The sequence below is a fragment of the Stegostoma tigrinum genome, chromosome 25, assembly GCF_030684315.1.
Source record: "Stegostoma tigrinum isolate sSteTig4 chromosome 25, sSteTig4.hap1, whole genome shotgun sequence".
In the NCBI taxonomy this organism is placed as follows: domain Eukaryota; kingdom Metazoa; phylum Chordata; class Chondrichthyes; order Orectolobiformes; family Stegostomatidae; genus Stegostoma; species Stegostoma tigrinum.
Window position 1 is genome coordinate 51,977,840 of NC_081378.1, and position 25,339 is coordinate 52,003,178.

Here is a 25,339-nt window from a genome sequence, read left to right on the forward strand (position 1 = left end):
GGTTTGTGGTGAATTGGAAGTACAATATGTGATGTTTCCTCAAATTTTTATTCTTTCGGAAAAGAAGTGCTGATGATGCTGCCAAGCTCGCATGATTTAATGATGGACAAGTGGGTTGAATAGCGCGATCATAGCATCTAGAACATTTGCTCGTAAAGCACCAGGATCCTGGAATTCCCTCCCTAATAGCATTGTGGGTAAATCCACAGCAGGAGGACTGCAGTGGTTCAAAAGGCAACTCACCACCATCTTCTCAGGGGCAACTAGGGATAGGCAAGAAATGCTGGCCAGCCAGTGACATCCACATCCCACAAATGAATGTAAAAAAACCCCACCACACCCACCCACCCGCATTTCACCATAAGTCTCTCAAAAATTTGCTGAAAATTCCAATATTGTGCTTCGATATGGTCGAGTGCATTGTCTTATGATAATAGGTTGGACAGGGTGGGCTTGTTTCCACTGGAGTTTAAATGAGCTAGGGTGGGGTGATTGATTAAAGACTATTCATAATCTTATACACTTCACACGATGGATAGCAAGAGGATGTTCCCACTTATTGGTCAGTCTATACTTAGGGTACACTATTTGGAACTTTATCTAGGAAAATTATGGAAGTGGGGTCATTGAATACCTTTAAGACCAAAGTGGATAAATTCTTTTTTGGGCAATGGAATCAAGAGTTATTGGAGATAAATGGAATCTGGAATACAAAGCACAAACAGATCAACCGTGATCTCATTGAAAAAGCAGGGATAAGGCACCAAATGGCTTACATCTACTCTTATTTCATATGTTTGTATTTCCTCCTGATCCTCTGTAGTTGTTTTGGCAGAAATTCCCTAAAAGAGCCATTAATATATTGTAGCTTCAGTATCAACTGTACTAGTTAATTTAAGGCAATCATTTAAACATAAATGCTTTAAAATTGCTGTTGTGCTATGACCATTTCTGTAAATACAACAGTTATGTTTGTAATTAGTTACATTTTGAAATTGTTACTGATAAAGAAAACTCACTGAAGAAAATATGTTTTTTAGAAAGCTGCAACACTGCTACAGAAGGTCGAAACTGAGGAAGAGATCCTATATTCGTTAAGAAGAAAACCAACATTAACTGATAATGAAGAACTTGATGTTGTACCAGCCCCTATCTTGCTATCCAGAACGCATAATTCTGTGATATTCAAGCCAGCTCATTTTCCTTCTTCTAAAGAGGTTGACAAACTTTTATAGTTATAAACTGTTGAACATTGTCATCGGCAGTGCAATAATGGACATTGTTGTGTTGGTAATGGTTATGACATAATATTTTATATTTTTGTTGAAGTACTAGTAATAGTTTGTTCAACAATTTGGCAAACAGTAAAATAGTAGAAATGTTAGCAATGAATAATGGCAAAATCTTCCCGTCCCCCCATTGACATGGGCCATGGGAAGAAATTTAGGAAAATCGAATGACATGTCATGTGAGAATCTTCTCGACATTAAGCCCAAAAAGTCACATTTGCCAGCCAAGTCCTGGAACCTTGAGATGAGATTATTGCAAGTGAGTGGTGGGAGGCCTGTGAACAGGTACTATTGCTCATTAGCAACCTTGTTATGACTAAGCTCACCTCATTAAGATGCAGGCTCCCATTCTCCCATCACCAGATCGAAGCTAGAGGGCAAGAATTCCCGAAATGAAAGTCAGAGTGGATACCTGGTGATTCCAGCATGCCACTGCAGCTCTCTGAAGTCAGCAGTGTGGCATAATAAGGTGATTAAGGAGGCATTGCTTTTATTAATTGAATCTTAGAATGCAGGAGCAGGGAAGTTATGCTGGAACTGCATAAAACACTGGGTTAGGCCGCAACTGGATTACTGCCTGCGTTTAGAACATAGAACAGTACGGCACAATACAGGACCTTTGGTCCACAATGTTGTGCCGAACTTTTACCCTAGTCCTGAGGTCTGTCTAACGTCCATCCCTTCATTATACTACATTCCATATGCCTATCTCATAGCCCTAATGAGACCGACTCCACTACCCTCTCCGGCAACGCGTTCCACGACCTGACCAATCTCTTCAGTAGAGAACCTACCTCTGACGCCTCCACTCACTTTAAAACTATGCCCCCTCATAACAGCTACCTCCACCTAAGGGAAAGGGTGTCTGGCTGTCAACTCTGATTATTTTGTACACCTCTATCAAGTCACCACTCATCCTTCATCATTCTAAAGAGAAAACCCTAGCTCTCTCAAACTTTCCCCGTAAGGCCGTCCCTCCATTCCAGACAACATCCTGGTAAATCTCCTCTGCACCTTTCCCAACGCTTCCACAGCTTTCCAGTGTGGAAAGAACTGGACACAATACTCTAGATGTGGCTGAACCTGGGTTTTGTACAGCTAGAGCATAACTTCATGGCTCTTGAACTCAATCCCTCTATTAATGAAAGCTAACACACCATATGTCTTCTTAATAAACCTATCCATCTGGGTGGCAGCTTTCAGAGAATTGTGAACATGAACCCCAAGATCCCTCTGCTCCTCCACACTACCATGAATCTTTCCGTTAATCCTGCTTTCAAGTTTTTCCTTCCAAATGAATCACCGCACACTTTTGGGGTTAAACTCCATCTGCCAGTTCTTAGCCCAGCTCTGCATCCTATTGTTGTCCCTTTGCAACATAGAACAGCCTTCCACAATGCCCATAGCTCTACTCACCTTCATTGTCTGCGAACTTACTAATCCACCCTTCCACTCCTTCATCCAAATCATTTACAAAAATCACAATAGAAGAGGACCCAGAATAGATCCTTGTGGTACACCGCTTGTAACTGAGCACCATAACGAATATTTTCCATCTACTACCACCCTTTGTCTTCTAAGGATCAGCCAGTTCTGAATCCAATCTGCCATATTTCCCCCTATCCCATGCTTCCTTACCTTCTGCATGAACCTACCATGGGGAACCTTATCAGACGCCTTATCTAAATCCATGTATATCACATCCACAGCTCTGCTTTTATCCATGTGTTTTCAAAGAATTCACTAAGGTTTGTGAGGCATGATTTACCCCTCACAAATCCATGCTGACTATCACAAATCAAACTGTGTCTTTCTAAGTGATCATAAATCCTATCTGTCAGAGCCCTTCCCAATAATTTGCCCACCACTGAAATAAAACTAACTAGCCTGTGATTCCCCGGGGTTATCCTTATTACCTTTTTTGAACAAGGGAATGACGTTTGCTTCTCTCCAATCTTCCAACACTATACCCCCGGACAGTGGGGACAAAAAAAATCATCGCCACAGGCCCTGCAATCTTTTCCCTCGCTTCCCATAGAATCCTTGGATAAATTCCATCAGGCCTGGGGGACTTATCTATCTTCAACTTCCTCAAAATTCCTAGCACATCTTCCTTACTAACATCGACCTCCTCTTGCCTACCAGCCTGTTTCACACTGTCCCCCTCTACAACTCGGTCCCTCTGAGTTGTGAATACTGAAGAAAAGTATTCATTAAGGACCTCCTTTCTCTTTAGGCTCTGTGCACAAATTCCCTTTATGATCCTTGATCGGCCCTACCCTATCTCTAGTCATTCTCTTATTCCTCACGTACGTATAAAAAGCCTTGTAGTTTTCCTTGATCTATCTACCAAGGTTTTCTCATGGCCCCTTATAACTCTCCTAAGCCCTTTCTTCAACTCCTTCCCGGATAACTTGTATCCCTCTAGAGCCTTTTCTGATCCTTGTATCCTAAACCTTACATAAGCATCCTTCTTCCTCTTAACCAGTCGTTCGATCTGTCTTGAGAACCAAGGCTCCCTCACTTGACCGCATCTTCCCTGCCTGCTAGGGACAAACATATCGAGCACACACAGTATGCATTCCTTAAACAATCTCCCCATTTCAATAGTTCTCCTCCCTGACAACATCTGTTCCCACTTTATGTTACCCAGTTCTTGCTTAACAGAATTGTAATTATACTTCCTCCAATTATAAACCTTACCCTGCTGTATGTACCTATCCTTTTCCATGACTATTGTAAAAGTAACAGAGTTATGATCGCTACTGCCAAAATACTCTCTACCAACAAGTCTAACACTTGGCCCGGTTCATAGCCAAGCACCTAATCCAAAGTGGCCCCTTCTCTTGTTGGTCTATCTACATACTGTGTCAGGAATCCTTCCAGAATGCATTGGACAAAATCCACTCCATCTAAACAATTAGAACTAAAATGTTTCCAATCAATAATTGGAAAGTTGAAATCACCCATGACTACAACCCTGTGACTTCTGCACCTTTCCAGTATCTGCCTCCCAATCTGCTCCTCCACTTCTCTGCAACTATTAGGGGGTCTGTTTAAAAAAAAGCCCCCAACAAAGTGACTGCCCCTTTCTTGTCCTGGACCTCAACCCAAACTGACTCTGTAGACATATCATTCTCAAACCGCCTTTCAGTATCTGCTATACTAGCCCTGACTAGCAATGCCAATCCCCAACCTCTTTTACCACCCTTCCTATTTCTTTTAAAGCATCTAAATCCCAGAACTTCCAACAACCATTCCTGTCCCTGAGTTACCGAAGTTTCTGTAATGGCCACAACATCGTAGTTCCAAGTGCTGACCCATGCTCTAAGTTCATCCGCCTTATTTCTGATATTTCTAGCATTGAAGTATACACACCTCAAACCATCTCTGAGTCCACAATTACGCTCCATCATCCACATTTCTTTATTAACAACCTCACTCCCTGTTGTGTCCATTGGAAGGCTGAATACCTCATCCTCTGAATTATAAATCCGGTTCCCCACCCCCTGCCAATGTAGTTTAAACCATCCCGTACAGCTCAAGCAAACCTCCCTCCCAGGATATTTGTGCCCTTCTGTTTCAGATGCAAACCGTCCTTCCTGTACAGGTCCCACCTTCCCCAGAATGTGCTCTAATTATCCACATAATGGAAGCCCCCCCCTCCTACACCAGCCCCGAAGCCACATGTTTATCTGCACTCTCTCCCTATTTCTTACCTCTTTATCATATGGCACTGGTAGTAATCCAGAAGATAGCTACCCTGTTTGTCCTGGACTTCAGCTTTCAACCTAACTCCCTGTATTCGTTTTTCACATTCTTAATCCTTTTCCTACCTATGTCATTGGTACCGATGTGTACCATGACTGCTGGTTGCTCACCCTTCCCCTTAAGGATCTTGAAGACACGATCTGAGATGCCACGGGCTCTGGCACCGAGGGGCATTATACCATCCTCTTATCTCATTCGTGTCCACGGAACAGCCTGTCTGTGCCTCTTACTATTGAACGTAAAGCACCCACTCCACCCCCCTCCTCTCCCCACCCATCGCTTGAACACCCTCCCTTAAACCACATATCTGTTCGATGCTTCTATTCCCGTAGTAGGTACTGCATAGTGCAGGATGCAGTCTGGATGTTATTACCTTCAAAGTTCTTTTCTGTTTCCTTTCTTACTCTCTGTAAAGTCAGCTTGCAGGACCTCATTTCTCCTTTGTCCCACGTCATTGTCATTGGTCCTAACGTGAACCATGACTTTTGGCTGTTCACCTTCGTCCTTCTGAATGCTCTGAAGCTGTTCCAGGATACCTCAACCCTGGTGCCCAGGACACAACAACCATCCTGGAATCAGATTTACTGCTGCAGAAGTGCCTGTCTAGCGCAGAACTGCTAAAGCAGACACGCATCCTGGAGGTCTGGGTGGCCGTCCTATCCCAGTGTCAAGCAAGATGACAGCTGCATTGAACGTTTATGCAACTGGCTTCTCCCAAGCAGCCAATGGGGACTTGTGTAGGATCTCCCGATCATTCACTCATGAATGTATCAAGGCTCTTACCAATACCATTTATGATAGATTACATTGTTTTATCTCATTTCCCATGACAAGGCCAGTGCTGTGGCTGAGAGGTAGAATTTGCAACGTAATTGGCTTCCTGCAGGTGCATAGTCTGCACACACATCTCATTGAGAGGACCAGATTAGAACACAAGTTGATCAAGAGGAAGGGTTTCCATTCCATCAATGTACAAGTAATCTGTAATCATAGTACATGTTTCTTATAACTTTGCACAAAGTACCTTGAGTGCTGCCCCGAGGACGATATTCTTGTGAATTGTCATGTTCCTGCTGTGTTTGAGGGGCTAGGTGCCTTACAAGGCTGGTTACCGTCAAGATCTACCTTCTGTGACCATGGCTGATGAATCGATTATACAACCCGTTGAATGAGGTGACAAGGAGTTACAATACTCTCCACTCTTTAACCAGAGCACCCTGGAAAAGACAATAGGTCTCTTGAAGATTAGATTCTAATGCTTGGATCACCTGGATGGGCCTCACAAAATACTGCAGACACTGTGCCACATAATCCTAACATGTTGTGCTCTGCAGGTCTGAAACAGACAAAGAGGAGACAAGTAATGGATGCAGACAAGCTGGGAGAGCCACAGCAGTCTGCTGAAGAAGAGGATGAGAAGATTGAGCAGGAAGAATATCACTTTATGCACAATAGAATGCAAAGCATTGGGAGCTATAAGCCAGACAGGGCTTAATTGGCATGTGGTTCGAGTGGTGCAATGATTATTCACTGTGAAATATTTGGTGCTCAATTTTCTGTTCTAAGAGACAAATAAAGTTTCTGTTATTTAATTTCTGTTCACTTTTGGTGTTGGTGAATAAAGGTGGCTCTTTGGAGTCACTTGATTCCTTCTCTGCATGTGATTGTGGACAATGATAAGGTGCTGGGCAATGATAGGGTCTTGGGAAGAGTAGAAGTGATGTAGAAAGTTGCAAGAGAGAATGTGCTAATAAGGACAGGTGAGCTATATAGGTTGGTACGTTTGGGACGTTTGCATGAGTAAACTCACTAGAACATGCGGAGAGAACCTTCCATAAAACTCACGAAACTGATGCTTTCAATTTCTCACAAGTTTCAGCCCAATTGCTCAGGAACACAGCAGTTGCTGGAATGTAAATTTAATTAGTTTAATTTATTCTTTTTCGCTGGAGTCGCAGGCAGACAGGGTGGTGAAGAAGGCATTTGATATGTTTTTTTTTGGTCAACACATTGAGTATAGGAGTTGGATGGCCATGCTGTGGCATTCAGTATGGTCTTGCTGCTATATGAAGGATGTTGTGAAATCTGAAAGGCTTAAAAAAATTTACAAGGATGTTGCTAGAATTGAAGGATTTGAGCTACAGGGAGAGGCTGAATAGGCTGGGGCTATTTTCCCTGAAGTTTTGGAGGGGTGACCATATAGAAATATAGAAAATTATTATGAGGGACATGAAAAGGCTGAATAGCCAAGGTCATTTCCCTCAGGTAGGGGAGTCCAAAACTAGAGGACATAGGTTTAAGGTGAGAGGGGAAAGATTTAAAAGGGACCTAAGAGGTAACGTTTTCATGAAGAGGGTGGTGCCTGTATGGAATGAGCTTCCGGAGGAAGTGGTATTAGCTGGTACAATTACAATATTTAAAAGGCATCTGGATGGGTATATGTATAAGGAGGGTTAGAGGGATATTGACCAGTCGCTCATAAATGGACTGGATTAAATTAGAATATTTGGTTGGCATTGATAAATTGGATGGAAGGGTTTGTTTCCATGCTGTATGTCTCAATGACAGCAAGTTCACGATTTGTTGCCTATACGTAATTGCCCATGAATTTACTGGCCTTCTAGGCCATTTCAGTGGAATATTAAGGGTCAACCATATTGTTGTTGATCTCAAGTCATATGTAGGTCAAACTAGGTAAGGTTGAGCGGTTTCCTTCCTAACAGATGATTATAAAGCAGATGCGTTCAGATGAAAAGTTAATGGCCACCATTTCTATCTTTCAGTTGTCTTTTTTTATTAATTAAATTGAAATTCCACCAGCTGCAAAGATAGGATTTGAACTCCTGACCCTAATCGTTAGCCTGGGCTGTGGATTACGGGTAAAGTGACAGTACCATTGTACCTCCACCTTCCTCTGAGACATGGGAAGATTTATAATCAGATCCTAGCATCAATATTGCTCATTGCAGAAAAGGACTTTAATCATTGGATGATGTACCCTGATCCTTCTGAACACATTTGCAGTTTCTCAATGCTGGTCAATTTAATAGAAACTTTGATTTTTTAATGTAAGCTCTGTCAATAATAACTATTAAAAACATATTTAACTTAAAGTAAATAATTTCATGATGCCAGCTCAGATTGTCAATGTTTTCTGAACTTGCCCATCAAGAGGTTACCAACTCCACACCAGGGTTGGCCTGTGATTCATGACTCCACTAGCACATCATGAACCTCATCTATCAAAAAATCAGCCCGACTCCATGAAGGAGAGAGGGTCTTAACATACCCATCCCATCAATAGAACCACAAAGAATATGAATGTTGCATGCAGGCTCACTCCCTTATTCCATACTTGTGAAAATACCACAGGTTAGGAATGGAGGTGGGAATCCTGGAAATCTGGTCCTACCTGTCATTTTTAAATCTCACTCATCAGTCTTCGCACATAGAAGGAAACTGGAAAATGTATCCGATTACCTTGGTCACCACATTCTTTGTCTAAAAAAGGCAGGAAATTGGCACTAGGTAACAGACCCAGCGCAGACATGATGCACCAAATGGCCGCCTTCTGCGCCATAACAATCCTGTGATTCTGTGAAATGTATTATAGTACATATACAAGGTTACACATGTACTACAACTTTAAAGGTTTGTAGGCATAACTTATATAGTTCTTGTATATTTATATTTTCAATTATTGAAATCATACTGAGAACCTTTCCTCTATCTTTGTTAAGGTTTATTGGTATCGCATATTTGGCCGTACTGCAACAGGAAGCATTCTGAAAGTGCGTCTCAAGGATTCTTACCTTCAGGGTACAGGACAAGAGGTACAGAAAGAAAACCCATTTCTTTTCCAATAGTTGAATGACAGTTACTGATCATATCATGATATTTTGTGTCAAACAATTTCTATTTAATAGTTTTTAATGGGGCTTTTCTAGTGTTACATTTTGGCTCAGACTGTCAGCAAGCAGGTGTCCTTAAAAATGTCAATCAAAACCTAGATTCTAGGATTCCTGCTCCAACCCTATTTCCAGCAATTTGTATTGGTAGGCATAATTAGGTCACATGCAGCTGTCTGCTATCAGTGGTTCTGTTGTGGGGAGTGGGTATTTCACCCCTTCCCTGCATGCCTCAGCTTTCTTAAGTTAGGCTTCTTAGTAAGTATGGCCTCTCAGAGGAGCCATAACCCCTAGGGAATTTCTCATCCCAAGTCAGCAATAAAAAAGTGCCTTCAGCATTCCCATTGAAATAAATTGCCTCCAAAACTTCTCATAAAGCTGTCAATCAATCATAGTATTAAAATCAAATAGATTTCATCCAGTTTAAACCTCATAACTTGTGCAGCTAAAAGATAGTCAGTTGAAAAGCTACATCAAAATAAGATTGAATTGCTAATGACTAATTATATATCAATAAAGCAAATTGTTCACTTCCCTTCAAGCTGTGTAAATATTGCCTGCTGAGCTCAGTGTCGTTCTTGGAGCTCAGTCAAGCATTTGTTATGAAGTCATCTGGCAACTATATCAACAGAAGCAAACATCTGAATTTTTTCCCCTAGATGGCTTCATTATGTATGCTTGACTGAATTCCAAGAATGACTAATTCGTGTAGTTCAGCAGGATATGTTTACACACTCAAAAGTAGTTTGATATCTCTACTACATTGTGATAACTTAATGTTTCTTTGATGTGGTATTTTATTGGCTATGTGTTTAGTGAAACAAGGCGAAGTGGTCTGAAATATATAAAAAGTTATTGAAATTTCTATTACGAATGACTCTGGTTGTTTCACACTTTTAATTTCTTGTAAACTGAGCACTTTGCAAAGTATTATTTTAAGTCCTTCTTTTATTCATTTCAGGATCATTTTAATGAAATACCATATTTACTGCTGGCTCATTGGTTCTGTACATTGTGAATACTGGGAGAGTGGGTTTGGATGTAGCGAAGTGGCGTGAAGATATTGGGGATGTAGCAGATAAATGAAGAGAAGGATATGGAAGGGTATTGGGTATGGGAGTGGATGTGGGTATGACTGGGGGAAAGATGCGGGCTTGGTAGTCATGATTTACAACCAGACAGATGATCCAATAAATAAGTGGGCCTTTTAACTTGCCTCTATATTGCACTCACTTCAACATGAAAGTAGAGTGAGTGGAAGTCTTCTTAGCAGAGATGGGTTTGTGGATTCCACACCTTCCTTAAAGTAACATGCCTTCCTTAATGCCTTACAGCCTTCTCTTAGATTAAGAGGAAGTAGGTGGGAGCTATCAACAATCTGAGCCCAAACATATAGGGCACTCCTGCAACAGGGAATGGAAAGAGCTGTAAGACTGAATAGTTAATGAATAAACTCTATCTGCAAAGGAAAGTATCTTGGTGTTATGTCTCACTGATGGACTCAAATTTAAGTTATGATTTTTCTTCTCATTGAAGGTACCAGCATTTGCAGAGTGTTTACTGGAAGTAACAGGCCTTGAACCTAATGAAAAGTACATCTTTGCAGTTGCTGCTTATTCAAAAGATGGAACAATAATTGGAAATGGAATTGGGAAAACGACAAAGCCAATCCTAGCATATTATTCTCTTCCTATCCTTACAGCATGGACCTACCTTTGTCAGGTATGACTATTTTCTAGCCAGTCAATTGTGAATTATGTTTTAGTGTTTACTAGTGATTTAGAACCCATTTTGCATCTACTCCTGTTTGTATCTCCTTTTGAAGTGTAAAATGGTCTGCTGACTTAAATCACAGTCGTCCTAAAGCAGAATGATTTCATAATGGCCACAGCTATTGCAACATTGTCCCAAATTTTCCAAAAGAATTGCAGTTGTAGCAGTGTAGGCTGGACTTACAGATTGAGATCCTGTGGAAATCCCGATGCAGCTGGCTCTGTGAGAATTGCCTGGAAAGTTGAAACTTCCAAAAGACAATTACCAACCTTCCAAGTAGTCCCCAGCACTCAAGTTGACTCACAGAAGTCAAAGGATTCTGACCATCACTTTTTCTCCCAGATTGAATGCCTCTGCCAATTTGTATTGCACCCCTTAACTTCCTACTGAAGTCTCATCCACCCCATGCCCTATGGCCTGTAAATGACCTTCAGTGACCTTCCTGACTTCTCGTTGATGCTACTGATCTAACATCCCACTCCTTCCCACCTCACCTGACCCCCTTCCTTTATTTTATACCTGAGCCGCCTCTGCTCCATTAACTCCCAATTTTTCCTCCCCACAACCCTTTCATAGGCTTCAAACAGCTGGCATCTGTACTCCTCACCCATCCATCTCCCTTAAAACTCAAACACTTGGTACTTGTATCCTTCAACCTCTTGCTATCCTTACACCTCACTCACCTGCCATCTGACTGCTCACCCACCTTGCACCCTATCTTCTTTCCCACCTAGCAACTTTTATCAATCTGCCATCCTAGTCCCCCACCTAGCTGGCACGCTGCCCTCATGTTTAGTTTCTCTCAAAAGTTGTCAAGGAGGCTACTGGGCTTCATGCATTCGTGGCGTGGAAAGCTCCTCGCTCAGACTTCACTTGAAAAACTGAACAAAATAGTCAGTTGGTAATTTTTCAGCTGAACTGGATTGGAAATAGGAACTCTGATTTGGAATCAAATTATTAGCTTTCAGATCCAGAGCACTCAACTAAACACTCCACCCCAAACCCTCACCAACTACCTCTCAAAACTGAAATGAACAGATAGGATGGAATTTTCTATTTCAGAGTTAAAATATGGTATTGGATGCCTTAGATGGCATCGCATCCATCATGGCCTAAGCCCATAGTGAGGTTTCTGTAGTGAATATCTACTAGTCAGCTTATTTCGCGTACAAGTGAGTTCTGAGGCAAATTAATGGCAAATCATTAAATAAATGTAGAACTGAGGTGCTTGTCCCTGCTGGCACCTACCAGGGTTGTTTGTTCTGGAACCATACTTTTAAGGCTACCCAGGCATCCCATCATTTGGTGCAAGGTAGGAACTCCAGAACAAACAGCAGCTATTGTTCCCACTTTATTCTACAGATGCCTACCAAGCATCAAGAACTGCCTCCTCCTTTTAATGATGCTTCAGTCGAGGCTCTACTCCAGGTAGTCTTGGCCGGAAAGGAGGTCCTCTTCCCCTTTAAGAGCATAGGAGGCCCTTGCGTTACATCTGGGCAGACTGTACCAATCATGGGCAGAATGATCATTCTAAGTCTGCCATTGTACAGCCATGTTCCACAGTTATGCCTACCTCACACAAGATGTGGAGTAAAGAGCTCACACCCAACATGTGACTAGAAAGGTTGATGAGGGTCGAGCTGTGGATGTAGTGTATATGGACTTCAGTAAGGCATTTGATAAGGTTCCCCATGGTAGGCTCATTCAGAAGGTCAGGAGGAATGGGATACAGGGGAACTTAGCTGCTTGGATACAGAATTGGCTGGCCAACAGAAGACAGCGAGTGGTAGTAGAAGGAAAATATTCTGCCTGGAAGTCAGTGGTGAGTGGAGTTCCACAGGGCTCTGTCCTTGGGCCTCTACTGTTTGTAATTTTTATTAATGACTTGGACGAGGGAATTGAAGGATGGGTCAGCAAGTTTGCAGACGACACAAAGGTCGGAGGTGTCGTTGACAGTGTAGAGGGCTGTTGTAGGCTGCAGCGGGACATTGACAGGATGCAGAGATGGGCTGAGAGGTGGCAGATGGAGTTCAACCTGGATAAATGCGAGGTGATGCATTTTGGAAGGTCGAATTTGAAAGCTGAGTACAGGATTAAGGATAGGATTCTTGGCAGCGTGGAGGAACAGAGGGATCTTGGTGTGCAGATACATAGATCCCTTAAAATGGCCACCCAAGTGGACAGGGTTGTTAAGAAAGCATATGGTGTTTTGGCTTTCATTAACAGGGGGATTGAGTTTAAGAGTCGTGAGATCTTGTTGCAGCTCTATAAAACTTTGGTTAGACTGCACTTGGAATACTGCGTCCAGTTCTGGGCGCCCTATTATAGGAAAGATGTGGATGCTTTGGAGAGGGTTCAGAGGAGGTTTACCAGGATGCTGCCTGGACTGGAGGGCTTATCTTATGAAGAGAGGTTGACTGAGCTTGGTCTCTTTTCATTGGAGAAAAGGAGGAGGAGAGGGGACCTAATTGAGGTATACAAGATAATGAGAGGCATAGATAGAGTTGATAGCCAGAGACTATTTCCCAGGGCAGAAATGGCTAGCACGAGGGGTCATAGTTTTAAGCTGGTTGGTGGAAAGTATAGAGGGGATGTCAGAGGCAGGTTCTTTACGCAGAGAGTTGTGAGAGCATGGAATGCGTTGCCAGCAGCAGTTGTGGAAGCAAGGTCATTGGGGTCATTTAAGAGACTGCTGGACATGTATATGGTCACAGAAATTTGAGGGTGCATACATGAGGATCAATGGTCGGCACAACATTGTGGGCTGAAGGTCCTGTTCTGTGCTGTACTGTTCTATGTTCTATGTTCTATGTGCTGATGATTTTCTAACACTTGCAGGGCACCAGTAAGGTTCCCACTCACTTACTGGTGATGAATCACTTCCTAGCAGGGTTGTGCAAGCTCGTTGAGTGCCCATGCACATATTCCATAGGGATGATCTGTTTGTATTTTGGATTCCACATTCCCATCTACCACTGATAACTTTTGATTTCCTGACCTCACAACAATATACCTATCTCTGACTTGAAGTTCTCCACCAACTTCTGGGGTGGTGTTCCAACAATGCATCTGAAATGAAACAAAATTCCCTCATCTTGTTAATTTGTGTCAAAAGTAAAGATTAAAGTTGAAACTCTGTATGTAAGTTAGTACTATGATAACAAAAGTAACAGCTAATGGGACAACGTGATAATGAAAGAAAAATAGCACCTAAAGGAGAAACTGTGCTGTTAAATAAATGAACAGTGATGAAAAACAGGTGAAAATTAAGAGAAGTGTAAAAGGAGTTACTAGTTCAATAATAATTGAGCACTGCAATGAAATCACAAATCAAGAAGCCTCACCACAATTAAAGGGAAATTAAAATGAGTGCCGGAAGAATAAAGCAGTGGAATTCTCTTTGGAGTAGAGTTCTGGCAGTATTATTCTTCTACTCATTCCTGTGCATTCATCTAAATCTGACTAATATTCTCCCTTGACCTCTTAAAGTATGTTTGTTAAGCTCTGAGTGCCATTCTACTTGCCAAAGGCCGATGTGTGAGTGCAAAGGAGGAAATCCAGCAGTGCTAAATAAAAACCAAAAGAACTGCGGATGCTGTAAATCAGGAACAAAAACAAAGTTGCTGGAAAAGCTCAGCAGGTCTGGCAGCAGAGATAATGGGAACTGCAGATGCTGGAGAATCCGAGATAACTAAGTGTGGAGCTGGATGAATACAGCAGGTCAAGCAGCATCTTAGGAGCACAAATGCTGACGTTTCGGGCCTAGACTCTAACTGTCCTTAACTTGGGGTCTGGCAGCATCTGTGGAGGAGAAAACAGAGTTAACATTTCGGGCCTGGTGACCTTTTCTCAGAACTGTTCTGAGGAAGGGTCACCAGACCTGAAATGTTAACTCTGTTTTCTCCTCCACAGATGCTGCCAGACCTGCTGAGCAAACCCGGCAGTGCTGTTGTACTATTGAATAGATGAAAGAGAAGGCTTACATTCTCCAACAACATGTGTCAGAACAGTTAGTGCCACTTCCTTGTTCCTATTGCCTTCTTTGCATGGCATTGCTTGGGAAAAAAATAGTAGAAATAAGAAGGATGGAAAACCTGCTGGACCTCATCACCTACCACCATTTGCATGTGTTATGAAGAAGAAATGGGCAGCAACAATGTTAGTGAAAACCATTTTGAGAAGGTGAGACAGTGTTAGTTCTCCGGTCCCCATCTCTCTGCTGCTCCTGCTTGGCCTTATGAATGTTCACAGAGAAAACTACCCTAACACCCACAAACAAATGCACACTGCCAGCAATCTTTACTAGGTTTAGTTAATGAATTTATCTAAATACCTCTTGACAATTTTATTTAAAATGTTGCTGTTTTCTGTCACATAATCATTACAGAATGTTGTATTTTAATTTAATTGTAATTTTAATTTAATGTTTGTTTTTAGGTTGCATATCAGTTAGGGCACTATCCAGTGTCTAAAGCAGCTTTCTCCATTCTGTGGAAACACTTTGTTACACAGGGATGTTTACAACAAAATAATTACCTTGTTACTGATAAAACTGATTGGTGCATCTCTCAGAAAAGGTACAGTAATTACAAATTCTGTGAATGATTTTTCTCCAACTCCAGATACAATTTATTTTAACATAGAAATATAGAAAGAAGGAGCAGGAATAAGCATTTGGCCATTTGAGTCTGCTTAGCCATTCAGTAGAATCAAGGCAATTGTTTGGAACAAGGTATAGTACCTCACAGGGACAAGCCCTTCAGCCCACCATGTCTGTGCTGACCATGATGCCATTCTAAACTAATTCAATCTGCCTGCACATAGTACATATCCCTCTATTCTCTGCCTGTTCATATGTCTGTCTAAATGCCTCTTAAACTTTGCTAATATATCTGCTTCTACCATATTTCCTAATGGAATGTTTCCAGGCACTTTAACAAACTTACCTCACACATCTCCCTTAAACTTTTTCTCTCTCACCTTTAAACCTATGTTCCCTCGTACTTGACATTTCTACCCTGGGAGAAAGACTCCAACTATCTACCCTATCCCTGCCTCTCGTAATTTAATTACTTCTATTATGTCGTTCCTCAGCCTCTAATGTAATCAATCCAAGTTTGTCCAACTTGCCCTTCTGGTTAATATACTCCAATTCAGGAAACATGCTGGCAAACTTCTTTTTCATCCACTCTAAAGCCTCCACTTCCTTCCTACAGTGTGGTGGCTAAAACTGCCAGCACTACTCTAAATGTGGTCTAATTAAAGGCTTATACACCTGCAACATGACTTGCATACTTTTTTACTCAGTGTCCTGACCAATGAAGGCAAATATGCCGTATACCTCCATTGTCACTTCATCCACTTGTGTTGCCACTTGTGTTGCCACTTGTGTGGGTTATTAGGGGGTAGGGTCCGGGTGTGATGCTTCGAGGGCCAGTGTGGACTTGTTGGGCCGAATCTTAAAAAAAACCCTTCAGTGAGAAAACCATCCCTCCACAACCATCCTCTATCTCCTACGGTAAGACAATTTTTGTGCCCAATTTGCTGACTTATCATGGATCCCATGCATCTTAATGTTCTGGACATTAATATTTAGTTCAATGTACGATAATGCTGTCACTTTAAAAAGATTATTTTCTTCTGGGTTCTTTTGAGGGGTGGTTGTAAAGGCAGAGGTGAGGTGAGATGAGATGAAAACTGACTACTGGACACAGCCTATATCAACAATTTAGGGGCCTTTAGGCATTTTTAAAAACAGTTGTAACATTGGAAGGGGAGTGGCCAGTTCTCACAGAGCAGGTTTTCTACGTTTTTTCAGCTGTACTTGTCAGAAGCTGTTTGGGGCTCCAGAAGTTGGAAGCTTCAGTAAATGATTCTTGGTGTTACATTCTCTGAAAGTTCTCTTGATGTTGTTTCCTCCTGGAATGGAGAGCTGCATGAAAGAATCTGTGTCTGAATTTATCTTTTGGCCAAGGGGTGTATTTATGGGATGTTACTATATTGGAACAGCTAATTAACAATAGGCACTGTATTTATCATTTGGTTAAGTTTTCCAATAGTTAATTCCTCAAACCTTTATTTGTATTTTAACTACAATGTTTAGATAAATTGTGTTCTGCTTAACCTTGAGTAGTTTCACCAGTAGCATCACATCAGGAACGTGCACTTCACATCTCCCTCTAAAATAAGAAAAAGTTAGTGTCTAGGCCACCTTCTTAAAATATTTTGAGGGGGCCTACTCTGGCCCATAACAAATGCCATTTTCTTGCTTTCTCTCCAAATATCTTAACATCTTTAATACCTCAAAATCTGTCAGTCTCTTTCTTGAATCTATCTCAGTGACTCCACAGCCTGTCGAAGTTAGCATTTTATATGTTTGCCCACACACTCAACTTGTTTAAATTGCCCCAAAGGATCCTTTCATCCTTCTCACGATTCATAATCTAACTTAGCTTTGTTTCACCAGTGAACTTGGAAATGTTGCATATGGCTCCCTCATCCAAGTCATTTATATATCATGAATAGCTGAAGCCAAAGCTCTGATCCCTGCAGTACACCTCTGGTGACTGCCTGCCATCCAGAAAAAGACCGTTACTCCCAGTCAATTTCCGGTCTGTCAACCAGGTTTATGACAATATATTACCCCCAATCCCATATGCTTTAGTTTTGTCTACTCTCTTTTTAATGTGAGACCTTATTGAAATCCAAATACATTACTCCCATAGGTTCTGCCTTGTCTATTCTGTTCATTATACCCTAAAAGATTCCAGTAGATTTACTAAGTATGATTTCCCTTCCATAAGACCAAGCTGATTTTGGCTAATCCCCTCAATACTTTCCACATGTTTAATTATCAAGTATTTTATACTAGATTCTGGCATTTTCCTACTTTCAATGTTAGGCTAACTGGTGTGTGATTTTTTAAAAAAATATTTCCCTCCTTTTTTAAATAATGCAGTTACAGAAGCCACCCTCCAATATGTAGTAGCTGTTCCAGTGCCTGTAGACCTTTGAAGAATGACCGCCAATGCATGCAATATTTTCAAGGCCCTACTCTGCAATGTAGATTATTGAGCCCTGGGCAATTATCAGCATTCAATCCAATTAGTTTCTTTTGTGCCTTTTTAAAAACTAATGCTGTCTTTCTTCAATTCCACGCTGTCATTAGACCCTTGGTTCCCTACCGTTTGTGGGAAATTATTTGTGCCCTCTTTTGTGAAGTTAGAATGAAAATGTTTGTGTGCTTGTCCACAGCTCCCTGAAGGTGGCAGAACAGAGTAATAAAGCAGTTAAGAAAGAAAACAGCACGCTTGCCTTTATCAGCTGTGGCTTATGTTTTCAGAGCAGGTTATGTTGGAGATGTACAAAACTTTAGATAGACTGGCCACAGTATTGCTTTCTGTTCTAGTTACCACACTGAAAAGGATGTGCTCACACTGAAGATGGTGCAAAGAAAATTCACCAGGATATTGCCAGGAATGGAGCACTTTAGCTTCAAAGAGAGTTGGATAGGCTTGAGTTGCCTTCTTTAGATCAGAAAAAGCTGAGGGGGTGGGAGGGAGGAAACCTGATAGAGATGTATAAGATTTATCAGTCATAGATTGATCAGATTTATTAGGATTTATCAGTCAGTTAGCTTAGTTGGCTGGACAGCTGATTTGCAAGGCAGATAGGTGCTAATGCTGGCTGAGGTTATCATTTCATTGGAGAAAAGGAGGAGGAGAGGGGACCTAATTGAGGTATACAAGATAATGAGAGGCATAGATAGAGTTGATAGCCAGAGACTATTTCCCAGGGCAGAAATGGCTAGCACGAGGGGTCATAGTTTTAAGCTGGTTGGTGGAAAGTATAGAGGGGATGTCAGAGGCAGGTTCTTTACGCAGAGAGTTGTGAGAGCATGGAATGCGTTGCCAGCAGCAGTTGTGGAAGCAAGGTCATTGGGGTCATTTAAGAGACTGCTGGACATGTATATGGTCACAGAAATTTGAGGGTGCATACATGAGGATCAATGGTCGGCACAACATTGTGGGCTGAAGGTCCTGTTCTGTGCTGTACTGTTCTATGTTCTATGTTCTATGTTCTATAAAGGAATCACCTTTTCAACCTGTCATCTCACTTGAGGCATGGTGACCCTCAAGTTAAACCAAGTGAAAGGGAGGAGGTTTAGAGGGGATTTGAGAAAGAAAACGTTTCTCTCAGAGGATTGTGGAGATCTGGAATTCACTGCATGGAAGGGTAGTTGAGGTGGGAAATCTGACAACCTTTAATATGTACTTAGATCAGCACTTAGAGTCATAGAGTCCTAGGGATATACAGCACAGAAACAGACCCATTGGTTCAACTCCTCCATGCCAACCAGATATCCTAAATTAATCTAATCCCATTTGCCAGCATTTGGCCCATATCCCTCTAAACCCTTCCTTTTCATATACCCATTCAGATGCTATTTAAATGTTGTAATTGTACCAGCCTCCACCACTTCCTCTGGCAGTTCATTCCATACATGCACTGTCCTCTGTGTGAAAAAGTTGCCTTTAGGCCCCTTTTAAATCTTTTCCCTCTCACCTTAAACCTATGCCTTCTAGATTTGGACTCCCCAGCTCTGGTGAAAAGACCTTGTCTGTTTGCCCTATCCATGCCCTTCCTGATTTTATAAACTTCTATAAGATCACCCCTCAGCCTCTGATGCTTCGGGAAAATGGCCCCAGCGTTTCAGCCTCTCCCTGTAGCTCAAACCTACTGAACCCTGGCAACATCCTTGTAAATCTTTTCTGAACCCTTTCAAGTTTTACAACATTCTCCCTATAGCAGAGAGACCAGAAATGAATGCAGTATTACAAAAGTGGCCTAACCAATGTCCTGTACAGCTGCAACATGACCTCCCATCTCCTCTACTCAATGCACTGACCATAAAGGCAAGCATACCAAACGCTTTCTTCACTATCCTATCTACCTGTGACTTCACATTCAAGGGACTATGAATCTGCACTCTAAGGTCTCTTTGTTCATCAATGCTCCCCAGGACTTTACCATTAAATGTATAAATCCTGCCCTGATTTGCCTTTCAAAAATGTAACACCTCACATTTAAACTTCATTTGCCACACCTCAGCCCTTTGGCCCATCTGATCAAAATCTAGTTGTACTCGGAGGTAATCTTCTTTGCTGTCCACTACTCCTGCAATTTTGGCATCCTCTGCAAACTTAATAACCATACCTCCTGCCTTCATATCCATACCATTTATACAAATGCCAAAAGCAGTGGACCCCAGCACCAATCCTTGTGGCACACCGCTGGTCACAGGCCTCCAGTCTGAAAAACAACCCTCCACCACCACCCTCTGTCTTCTACCTTTGAATAGCTAGTTCTCCCAGTATTCCACGTGATCTAACCTTGCTAACTAGTCAATCGTGCTGAATCTTGTCGAATGCCTTAATGAAGTCTGTTTGGATCATGCCCACAGCTCTGTCCTCATTAATCTTCTTCGTCACTTCTTCAAAAAACTCAATCAAGTTCGTGAGACACCATTTCCCATGCACACAGCCATGTTGACTATCCCTAATCAGTCCTTGCCTTTCTAAATACATGTAAATCCTGTTCCTTAGGATTCCTTTCAGCAACTTGCCTACCACTGATGTCAGGCTTACCAGTCTGTAGGTCCCTGGCTTTTCCTTACCACCTTTCTTCAACAGTGGCACCACTTTGAAGCGGCATAACATTGAGAACAATGGACCTAGTGTGGGAATGTGGAACTGGTATAGGTGGTAATGTATTTTTGACAGTACAGACTTTGGCCTCATCCCGTCCCCTTGACCTGTCTGTCCTCCCTGCACTGACCTATCCATTCCCTAACTCCGCACCTGCATTCACCTTTACTGGCTCCATCCCCACCTCTTTGACCTGTCTGTACCTCTCCACCTGTCTTCTCCTTTATCCATCTTCTATCCGCACCCCCCACCCCCCATTTATTTCAGAATCCCCTTCCCTAGGTTCAAATCTCAGCATGGCAGATGGTGGAATTTGAATTCAACAAAAGTCTAAAATTATGATTCTGATGATGACTAAAAAACCATTATCGATTTTCAGAAAAAAAAATCTGATTCACTAATGCCCTTCCCCTGTTGTGAAGGAAACTATCATCCTTATCTGGTCTGGACCATATGTTTTTTTCCATTCATTCACAGGACAAGAGCATTGCTGGCTAGGCCTGCATTTGTTGCCCGTCCTTAATTGCCCAGAGAGCAGTTATGAGTCAACCATGTTGCTGGTCTAGAGTCACAAGTAGGTCAGACCAGGTAAGGATGGCAGTTTCCTTCCCTAAAGGACATTAGTGAACCAGATGGGTTTTTCCCCAACAATCAGCTGTGGATTCACAGTCATCATTAGACTCTTAATTCCAGATTTTATTGCATTCAGATTCCACCATCTGCTATGGCAGGATTCGAACCCAGGTCCCTAGAACATTAACAGGGTCTCGGTATTAACAATGCATTGATAATACTACTCGGCCATTGCCTCCCCCATATGACTCCAGACCTACAGCAATGTAGTTTTCTCTCAGCTGCCCTCTTGGAATTAGGCATGGACAATAAATGTTAGCCTAGCCAGTGATACCCTCATCTTGTAAATGAATTAAAAAAAACATAGGAACTTGGAAGGCCGTGAAGGAAGAGGGCGGACTGTAAAACAAGATTAGATTAGATTAGATTCCCTACAGTGTGGAAACAGGCCCTTCGGCCCAACAAGTCCACACCGCCCCTTGGAGCATCCCAACCAGACCCATCCCCCCATAACCCATACACCACTGAACACAACGGGCAATTTAACATGGCCGACCCACCTAGCCTGCATATCTTTGGATAGTTCTAAATGCTTGGATAGTATTGTGGAGAAAATAGCACAGGAAGTGAACGGGATGAGAGAGATTCTGATACCCAAAACACACAAGCAACAACTCTGCTAACAATATGAATAAGTCACTATGGATGTGAATGCTGGAGGTTAGTTTTCAATTGGCAGATCTGATGTCTGTGTTCCCATGATCACCAGCTTGCTCGTAATGCCAGACAGCTGAATGAGGCTGTGCCACTGTTAAGAAGGGACATGAGCATGAATATCCTTTTTTCCTCAATAATTTCACAATATCAGATGCCATATACATTGCCTTAATTGCCTTGTAACGCAGACAAGAGCCTTCTTTGTGGAACTCTCTTGTTAACATCCTGTCGTCTCCATCTGCTTTCCTCCCTGCTTTTGTGTTCTGGTCTTTTCCTTGCCAGGGAGTCAGTGGTTGTGTAGCACTGTGGCATACACACCATCCAATCATAGCTGAAGAGCTGGAGGCCAGTAGAAGCAGCTTGCAGTGTAAGGCTGGAAGCACTAATTTTACGTGGAGTAATCTGCAGGTTAGGATGTGGGCTGAGTAACGCAGCCTGCTGATAGGTCAGTCGGGGGCATCCCCAATGGTAACTTATATTTTGTAACACCTTTATGGTAATTGTTATAATGTGTAGCACTGCCGTCATATTGTAAATGCTGGTTTGCGCTGGTATTATAGAACATAGAACAGTACAGCACAGAACAGGCCCTTCAGCCCACAATGTTGTGCCGACCATTGATCCTCATGTATGCACCCTCAAATTTCTGTGACCATATGCATGTCCAGCAGTCTCTTAAATGACCCCAATGACCTTGCTTCCACAACTGCTGCTGGCAACGCATTCCATGCTCTCACAACTCTCTGCGTAAAGAACCTGCCTCTGACATCCCCTCGATACTTTCCACCAACCAGCTTAAAACTATGACCCCTCGTGCTAGCCATTTCTGCCCTGGGAAATAGTCTCTGGCTATCGACTCTATCTATGCCTCTCATTATCTTGTATACCTCAATTAGGTCCCCTCTCCTCCTCCTTTTCTCCAATGAAAAGAGACCGAGCTCAGTCAACCTCTCTTCATAAGATAAGCCCTCCAGTCCAGGCAGCATCCTGGTAAACCTCCTCTGAACCCTCTCCAAAGCATCCACATCTTTCCTATAATAGGGCGCCCAGAACTGGACGCAGTATTCCAAGTGCGGTCTAACCAAAGTTTTATAGAGCTGCAACAAGATCTCACGACTCTTAAACTCAATCCCCCTGTTAATGAAAGCCAAAACACCATATGCTTTCTTAACAACCCTGTCCACTTGGGTGGCCATTTTCAGGGATCTATGTATCTGCACACCAAGATCCCCCTGTTCCTCCACACTGCCAAGAATCCTGTCCTTATCTGGGATATTTTTGTTAGATTAGATATCACCAATCCTTTTTTCTAATATTAGTCATGCTATGAAATGCAAATACTATGTGGGGAAGGATGCTCCCATGCACTTTAGGCAAAAGAGTGACGTTAATTTGATTAACATATAAAGGTTTATTATAATAAAATGTGAGGCTGGATGAACACAGCAGGCCAAGCAGCATCTCAGGAGCACAAAAGCTGACGTTTCGGGCCTAGACCCTTCATCAGAGAGGGGGATGGGGAGAGGGAACTGGAATAAATAGGGAGAGAGGGGGAGGCGGACCGAAGATGGAGAGTAAAGAAGATAGGTGGAGAGAGTGTAGGTGGGGAGGTAGGGAGGGGATAGGTCGGTCCAGGGAAGACGGACAGGTCAAGGAGGTGGGATGAGGTTAGTAGGTAGCTGGGGATGCGGCTTGGGGTGGGAGGAAGGGATGGGTGAGAGGAAGAACCGGTTAGGGAGGCAGAGACAGGTTGGACTGGTTTTGGGATGCAGTGGGTGGGGGGGAAGAGCTGGGCTGGTTGTGTGGTGCAGTGGGGGGAGGGGACGAACTGGGCTGGTTTAGGGATGCAGTAGGGGAAGGGGAGATTTTGAAACTGGTGAAGTCCACATTGATACCATATGGCTGCAGGGTTCCCAGGCGGAATATGAGTTGCTGTTCCTGCAACCTTCGGGTGGCATCATTGTGGCAGTGCAGGAGGCCCATGATGGACATGTCATCTCGAGAATGGGAGGGGGAGTGGAAATGGTTTGCGACTGGGAGGTGCAGTTGTTTGTTGCGAACTGAGCGGAGGTGTTCTGCAAAGCGGTCCCCAAGCCTCCGCTTGGTTTCCCCAATGTAGAGGAAGCCGCACCGGGTACAGTGGATGCAGTATACCACATTGGCAGATGTGCAGGTGAACCTCTGCTTAATGTGGAATGTCATCTTGGGGCCTGGGATGGGGGTGAGGGAGGAGGTGTGGGGACAGGTGTAGCATTTCTTGTGGTTGCAGGGGAAGGTGCCGGGTGTGGTGGGGTTGGAGGGCAGTATGGAGCGAACAAGGGAGTCACGGAGAGAGTGGTCTCTCCGGAAAGCTGACAGGGGAGGGGATGGAAAAATGTCTTGGGTGGTGGGGTCGGATTGTAAACGGCGGAAGTGTCGGAGGATAATGCGTTGTATCCGGAGGTTGGTAGGGTAGTGTGTGAGAACGAGGGGGATCCTCTTGGGGCGGTTGTGGCGGGGCCGGGGTATGAGGGATGTGTTGCGGGAAATACGGGAGACGCGGTCAAGGGCGTTCTCGATCACTGTGGGGGGAAAGTTGCGGTCCTTAAAGAACTTGGACATCTGGGACGTGCGGGAGTGGAATGTCTTATCGTGGGAGCAGATGCGGCGGAGGCGGAGGAATTGGGAATAGGGGATGGAATTTTTGCAGGAGGGTGGGTGGGAGGAGGTGTATTCTAGGTAACTGTGGGAGTCAGTGGGCTTGAAATGGACATCAGTTACAAGCTGGTTGCCTGAGATGGAGACTGAGAGGTCCAGGAAGGTGAGGGATGCGTTGGAGATGGCCCAGGTGAACTGAAGGTTGGGGTGGAAGGTGTTGGTGAAGTGGATGAACTGTTCGAGCGCCTCTGGGGAGCAAGAGGCGGCGCCGATACAGTCATCAATGTACCGGAGGAACAGGTGGGGTTTGGGGCCTGTGTAGGTGCGGAAGAGGGACTGTTCCACGTAACCTACAAAGAGGCAGGCATAGCTGGGGCCCATGCGGGTGCCCATGGCCACCCCCTTAGTCTGTAGGAAGTGGGAGGAGTCAAAAGAGAAGTTGTTGAGTGTGAGGACGAGTTCAGCTAGGCGGATGAGAGTGTCGGTGGAGGGGGACTGGTCGGGCCTGCGGGACAGGAAGAAGCGGAGGGCCTTGAGGCCATCTCCATGCGGAATGCAGGTGTACAGGGACTGGACGTCCATGGTGAATATGAGGTGTTGGGGGCCAGGGAATTGGAAGTCCTGGAGGAGGTGGAGGGCATGGGTGGTGTCACGGACGTAGGTGGGGAGTTCCTGGACCAAAGGGGAGAAAATGGAGTCCAGATAGGTGGAGATGAGTTCGGTGGGGCAGGAGCAGGCTGAGACGATGGGTCGACCAGGGCAGGCAGGTTATTATGTTTGATTTTGTAACTAGTTACATTACATCTAAAATGCATGATTTTGTTTGAAATATCAAGCTCAATTTATAAGTAAATACACATTAATTTTAAGTAATTTTTATTCACTCATGGATGTGGGCGATGATGCTGGGCAAGCATTTATTGCTGAATCCTAAGTGCACTTGAAAAGCTTGAGATGAGCGGCT

The 25,339-nt window shown here is 43.3% G+C and overlaps 1 protein-coding gene across 1 annotated transcript in view; it reads left to right on the forward strand.

Moving 5' to 3' along the window:
- Positions 1-25,339, forward strand: part of LOC125463059 (cilia- and flagella-associated protein 54-like) — a 437,943-nt gene that overhangs the window by 146,227 nt on the left and 266,377 nt on the right. Inside the window, exons 21-24 of the mRNA XM_048553715.2 lie at positions 1,041-1,217; positions 8,801-8,893; positions 10,505-10,690; positions 15,179-15,318. Of these exons, the coding sequence (XP_048409672.2) occupies positions 1,041-1,217; positions 8,801-8,893; positions 10,505-10,690; positions 15,179-15,318 (596 nt within the window). The remainder of the gene's footprint in view (positions 1-1,040; positions 1,218-8,800; positions 8,894-10,504; positions 10,691-15,178; positions 15,319-25,339) is intronic.